At 42.7% G+C, this 7,056-nt stretch overlaps 1 protein-coding gene across 2 annotated transcripts; it reads left to right on the top strand.

Annotated features, from left to right (window-relative positions):
- The first annotated feature begins 10 nt into the window (after positions 1-10).
- Positions 11-5,850, top strand: coq4 (coenzyme Q4 homolog (S. cerevisiae)). 2 transcript variants are annotated; one of them, XM_020457308.2, is made up of 7 exons: positions 11-136; positions 2,161-2,313; positions 2,777-2,873; positions 3,012-3,114; positions 3,208-3,337; positions 3,426-3,519; positions 4,201-5,850. In XM_020457308.2, the coding sequence occupies exons 1-7, from the start codon at positions 73-75 to the stop codon at positions 4,391-4,393; spliced, it is 834 nt and encodes a 277-aa protein (XP_020312897.2). In that variant the 5' UTR covers positions 11-72; the 3' UTR covers positions 4,394-5,850. The 2 variants fall into 2 exon arrangements, with proteins under 2 accessions (XP_020312897.2, XP_020312898.2); XM_020457309.2 differs by having other exon boundaries at positions 13-112.
- Positions 5,851-7,056: the final 1,206 nt, after the last annotated feature.

The raw sequence follows: 7,056 nt of genomic DNA, 5'->3' as shown, positions 1-7,056 counted from the left end.
GTCATGACACGTCATCACGTCCACTTCATTTTTGGTAAAAGGCGCCTGTGCCAGCCAGCGCACAACAAAGCAATGTTGCGTTCACTCCTCGTTTCAAGTCGAAGAAGCACTGGTAGGGGCGCGTTTGTGTTCGAAGGTATGCAAGTGCGACTGTATGTTAACTAAATAACCATGGACAATATATATTTCGATAATTAGAGAATGATAATGTATTATTTGTTTTATTTAGCTATAAGGTCGTATAGTAGCGGTTAGCGGAGTGTACCACAACTCCACAGTAGGGGGTTCTCCATTATATCACTTCACAGAACTACCTAATAAATAGGGCAAACCAAATTGGTTTTCCCCTACTCATCTGTAGATCTACTGCGCAGACTAGACCAGGGTTTCCTCAAGCAAGACGCATCACAACTACAGCTACCAGAAGTATTATACTGCTCAAATATTAGACTATAAATAGTACCTTATTATATTTATGCTAAGATTTTGGCATCGTTTACTTTATATTCGTATTCTTCTTTTATTTCTTATTGTTGTAGCATTTTCGAGAAGGAACCTGCAACTTCATTTCGTTGGGCTATGTATACCGTACATATCCTGTACATACAGTACGACTGATAAAACGTGAAACAAGAAGTGCCAAAATACCTAAAATGGAAGAACTGTTTGACAAACAGTTTTGCAATTTTATATTTTGAGTGTCGACAATTAATTTTGGCCTCACATTGTATTCTTAAAAATGTGTAGGGGTTCCCTAGAAAAGGGTACAGTGGGCCGAGGACCCCTTGGACTAGACTCGGTATTGATTACCTATTCATTGTCATATGATCTCCTGAAGCGCAAAGGAAAAACTCTTATCACAACTCACTGGGCACACACTGGTTTGTCACATGTGCCAAATAGAACAGGTACCTTAGCCTAAGGTACCTAGGCGTGAAATGCATACTTACAAGCCCTTAACCAACAATGCAGACTTTTCCAATGTAAATATTTGTTAATAAAATACAAATGTAAGAAAAATAAGTGACACAATAAAATAACAATAACAAGGCTATATACATGAGGTACCGGTAGCGAGTCAATATGCGGGGGTACATACTATTCGAGGTAATTGGGGTAATATGTACTGTACATGTAGGTAGGGGTAAAGTGACTATGCATAGATAATAAACAGCGAGTAGCAGCAGTGTAAAAAAAGGGGTCAATGCAAATAGTCCGGTGGCCATTTGATGAACTGTTTAGAAGTCTTATGGCTTGGGGGTAGAGGCTGTTAAGGAGCCTTTTGGACCTAGACTTGGCGCTCCGATACCGCCTGCCGTGCGGCACCAGAAAGTACAGTCTATGACTAGGATGGCTGGTGTATTTGACCATTTTTTGGGGGCCTTCCTCTGACACCGCCTGGTATAGAGGTCTTGGATGGCAGGAAGCTTGGCCCCAGTGATGTACTGGGCCATACGCATTACCCTCCGTAGCACCTTGCGGTCGAATGCCGAGTAATTGCCATACCAAGCGGTGATGCAAACAATCAGGATACTCTCAATGGTGCAGCTGTAGAACTGTTTGAGCATCTGAGGACCCATGCCAAGTCTATTCAGTTTCCTGAGGGGATGTTGTTGTGCCCTATTCATGACTGTCTTGGTGTGTTTGTACTAGGATAGTTTGTTAGTGATGTGGACGCCAAGGAACTTGAAGCTCTCGACCCGCTCCACTATAGCCCTGGGATCGTGCTCGGCCCCCTTTTTCCTGTAGTCCACTATCAGCTCTTTGGTCTTGCTCATGTTGAGGTAGATGTTGTCCTGGCACCACACTGACAGGTTTCTGACCTCCTCCCTGTAGGCTGTCTCATCATTGTTGGTGATCAGGCCTACCACCGTTGTGTCGTCGGGCAAACTTAATGATGGTATTGGAGTTTCCTGTAGTCCACTATCAACTCTTTTGTCTTGTGTTGAACCGTTGAATTACGTTGAACTAATGTGGAATAGATGTTGAATTGCCGTATGTGCCCAGTTTGAAGGTGTTTACTGGAAACAGAGCACTGGAAACCACCTGTGGTCCCATGATCTCTCAGTACTAAGGTCACTACAGTATTAATGCCATGTCCTGATGGGATGTACATGTGTACTCTAATGTATGTCTGATGCTGTTTGTTGTCACCCACAGCCCTTTGTGTCCGGCAGCATCACCATGGCGTGGACTCTGCAGACGTGCAGTATGACGGACTGTACCCAGGCCACATCCCCACCAGCCCCATCCAGAAAGCCCTGTTGGCTGTCGGCTCCGGGGTGGCAGCCCTGCAAGACCCCTACAGACATGGTGAGAGGGATGCCCACTTCCAGTTGTGATATTTTCATATGGTCATTTTGCATCTGTAAGGAGTTTGGCATGCTTAACTGTTCTTACAGAACATGTGGGTAGGCTGTGTTCACTGTTTTACTTTCCTTTCTTTTGCATTTGAAACTCAAACTATTTGAATGAGTTTCATTACGCACAGTACACAATACCATGCAGGGTTATTTAATGGTTGTCATGTGTCATTTAGATCCCTAGTTATCAAGGTGTGGAAAACACTGACATTTTAGAAAAACAAGAAACTAAAAGAGTCATAGGGAAACTATGTCGTAGATGTTATTTTGATTTAAACAAATCCTTGAAATATAAATTATTCAAAAGGGTGAGAAATAACTTGAAAGTGACTCTTGGTGTAACATACTGTACTGCATTTTCTCAATAAAAAATACCACATTTCTCTTCACTGTAAGCCGTGTTCCCCATGTAGACATGGTGGCAGTGCTGGGAGAGACGACAGGACATCTGGCCCTGATGACGCTTCGGGATCGAATGAGAGGAGACCCTGAGGGCTATACCATTCTAACGTATGCCACAACTTCTGCTGTCTATCTCACTCTATGTTCACCTTGAAATATACATCTCTATGATTTTAAATAAGTTGTGTGTACAATTGCTTGTCTGTGAATGCTCATGTGTGCATGTTTCACCAATTTCTGTGTAAGTGAGCGCCCACGGATCAGACTATCCACATTGGATCTGTCCAAGATGGCTTCCCTTCCAGATGGATCCTTTGGGAGAGAGTATCTGCGCTTCCTTGAGGACAATGTGAGTTTGTGAAGGACATAATGGATCTCTTTACAGAGGAAGCGTAGTGGTTGTTTGCCAATCCTCGTATCCCTCTACTTCTCTCTTTCTCAGAGGGTGACCCCTGACTCGAGGGTGAACGTGAAATTTGTGGATAATGAGGAGTTGGCGTACGTCATGCAGCGGTACCGAGAAGTCCACGATTTACTGCACACCTTACTAGGCATGCCCACTAACATGCTGGGTGAGTCTGGGGAAAGGGGATTCACTGAGAGTATTGGTATTAGTGTGTTTCACTACATGTATTTTCTTTCTCACTTCCTCAAACTCAGGTGAAGTGGCAGTAAAGTGGTTTGAGGCTGCTCAAACTGGCCTGCCCATGTGCATCCTGGGAGCAGCGTTGGGACCGCTCCGTCTGTCCACAAGGTGCTCCCCATCAGGCTCTCTTATCCATACTGTATGTAGTGATATAAACCAGGGGCCTTTTCAGGAGACTGACTGTCTGCCATGTTGAATAGGAAGTAGTCTTGGCTCTACTCTGTACATTTCTGCAATGTTTATTGAATACATCCCAAGATTTATCTGTGTCATCAGTTTCCAGGAAGTTGTACTGTATATTCTAAGGGAGACTGGTGGTAAATGGAACATACACTTCCTGGACACCTCTGATATTTGGTAATCAATCACACACCTGAGCAGCACCCTGAGGTGTAAAGAGAACTGACATTTAGGTGGATGACTTCCTTCAGGGAACTAAGACAATATAGTTGGTTTATTTGCAAGTGTCACAGAGTTAGTTGAGCTAGTTATATTCAACACACTGTAGTTATTGACTGAAAGGAATGGAATTCTGTCTTCTGAAAGAATTACAGTTCACACGTATTGTTTTTCTGGAAGGGAAGTCTAGTTCCTTCCTGGCTGAAAAACATCCCCCATGTGTGTGGAAACTAATACTTACTGAAAGTGTCATCATGATTTTTCTGAGTATTGGTTTTGACTGTAAATTATTTCTGCTCTGTAATACAATAACCATTGACATCACAGTCTGGTATTTGTACAGCGATGCAGTTATTACGGCCTGATTGTTTGCTTGTGCCGCTCCCGCAGTCGTCTGGAGCCCTTGGTGACGTCCCTGGGACCGTGGGCTGTGAGGAATGGCCGGCAGGCCCGCTGTGTCTTCAGCATCTTCTACGAGCGCCGCTGGGAGCAGAGTCTGGAGGACCTGAGAAAGGAGCTGAACATCGAGCCTCCCCCGCTCACCATCACGGCCACCAGCCAGAAAGCCACATTAGATTCTTAGCACTGACCTCGAATGTCAGAGGTCACTGTACAACCAGATGGGACAGAATGCAGGGACTCTTTGGAGGGATGTCATACAGTAATTTAGGCATTGTATGTGGAGTGACTGAGTCATAGCAATTGTGTCAAGCTTCCCCCATGATTTCAAGTGAAGGAAGAAAAGGCCAATATTCACAGTGGGTGCAGAGGATTACCAGAGGGCTGGATGTAATTTTCACCATGGCACGGGTAAAAACATAATTATTCGAATATGGTACATATTAGTCAATTATTGCATTCTATCCATGCTACCTGAGACATGAAACAGACAAGTTGGAGGGCATGCAGTAGGGCATACAGATAGGTCAGATCGTATTGGTCACATACACATGGTTAGCAGATGTTATTGCGAGTGTAGCGAAATGCTTGTGCTTCTAGTTCCGACGCACAAGCATTTCGCTACACTCGCAATAACATCTGCTAACCATGTGTGTGTGACCAATACGATCTATCTGTATGCCCTCCCACTTGTCTGTTTCATGCCTCAGGTAGCATGGATAGAATGCAATAATTGACTAATATGTGCCATGTTGAAATAATTATGTGTGAAGTATCACCACGGATCCCGTGCCATGGTGAAACTTGCACTCCTGGGAGGGCATACACGCAATTTGCCTAAATGGAAACACCTCTTCATTTTTATTGGACACTAGCAATGTTTTTGTGAAAAAGTGTATTTGTTGTTTTTAAAAGTCACCTTGACCTAGAGAGATTTACACTGTTACCAAATCATCACAGCAGGGTAAGCCTACACAAAACAGTCCTTATTTGTAGTGGTTGCTAAAAATCCCGTATGGGGAAAATGAATGGTGGAAAAACGATTGGAACCTTTTCCCTGTTTGACAGTTGGCTTTTATGGGTATTATGATTCATACTGTGGTACTCTGTTCTACTATATCTGCCATTTCCATTACACATGTCACAATGATTCAATATAAACCTACCTATTGAGTGCAAGGCACTTTTTGTAACAACCTTGTTGAGGATCTTGTAGGTCATGGCTAAATGGGATAAGATACAGCTGTTGTAAAATGAATGCCTAAATGTGATTTTATTTGCATGTTAGCTAACCTGCACCCTAACGCTTTTCCTGAGATCTTAACCTAATTCAGCTAATCTGCTACGTTAATTATCTGAAGTAATGTTGCTGGCAGTTAGGCTATGTGAGGTGGAAGTGAGTGGTTATTTAGTCATCAATTGATGACTGTTGATAGAAAAAGTAATGTCTGGTATCAGTAAAACACTAAGCCTTAAAAAATGTTATATCTGACATAGCCCTATTGGTATCACACATGGCACATTTACTGTAAAGAATGGCAGTCATGTAATATGTTTTATATGTATTCATGATGAGCACAGGGCTGTTCATGTATCTCAGGGGTGAGATGTGTCGCTCATCAATAAATGCTTTGCACATTGTTGATGCCCGTTTCAATGACTCTGGGATGAGTACAGTAGTACAGCATTATGAAAAGACTAAAGGCTCTATTCAATCAGATCTGCTTTAGCCGAGGTCATTTGACTCTGATGTGTGCCACAGAAAGTATTTGACTCAAGTGACAAAATTAAGGAAATTAGAGGGGGGGATTTTGCCAAGGCCATTTTCTTGCCTGCCTAAATCCCACCCCCACCTTCTAATTTCCTTAATTTTGTGGCTAGAGTCAAATACTTTCTGTGTGGCACACATCAGAGTCAAATACTTTCTGTGTGGCACACATCAGAGTCAAATACTTTATGTAGAACAAACTTCACGTCAGGATAGGAAAGCGAAATGAATAATTTGTGTGTGTGTGTTATATTTAACATAGAGGGAGTAAAATGTAGGCAAGCAATAAACATTTCAGAACAACTACTAGTCGAATAAGACATGGGAAAGATGACGAATTTTGGAAAAGAGATTTATATACAGACTAATACACTTGAAACAAATAGCCAAACCGAAAACTACAGACATTTCTAGTGCCTCCACCGCGATCAAACCGCCATAAACCTGTTTTTATTATTATTGTTTTTTATTTCAACGTTATTTAACCAGGTAGGCTAGTTGAGAACAACTTCTCATTTACAATTGCGACCTGGCCAAGATAAAGCAAAGCCGTTTGACACATACAATAACACAGAGTTACACATGGAATAAACAAACATACAGGCAATAATAGAGTAGAAAAAGTCTATTTACAGTGTGTGCAGATGAGGTCAGATAAGGGAGGTAGGCAATAAATAGGCCATGGTGGCGAAGTAATTACAATATAGCAATTGAACACAGGAATGGTAGATGTGCTGAAGTTGAATGTGCAAGTAGAGATACTGGGGTGCAAATAAATACAGTATGGGGATGAGGTAGTTGGATGGGCTATTTACAGCTGCAGTGATCTGTGAGCTGCTCTGACAGCTGGTGCTTAAAGTTAATGAGGGAGATATGAGTCTCCAGCTTCAGTGATTTTTGCAGTTCATTCCAGTCATTGGCAGCAGTGAACTGGAAGGAAAGGCTGCCAAATTAGGAACTTGCTTTGGGGGTGACGAGTGAGATATACCTGCTGAAGCGCATGCTACGGGTGGGTGCTGCTATGGTGAAAAGTGAGCTGAGACGGGGCTTTACCTAGCAAAGACTTGTAGATGACCTGG

Source organism: Oncorhynchus kisutch, linkage group LG23 (genome assembly GCF_002021735.2).
Source record: "Oncorhynchus kisutch isolate 150728-3 linkage group LG23, Okis_V2, whole genome shotgun sequence".
Classification (NCBI taxonomy): domain Eukaryota; kingdom Metazoa; phylum Chordata; class Actinopteri; order Salmoniformes; family Salmonidae; genus Oncorhynchus; species Oncorhynchus kisutch.
This window is presented reverse-complemented; position numbering and strand designations above follow the sequence as displayed.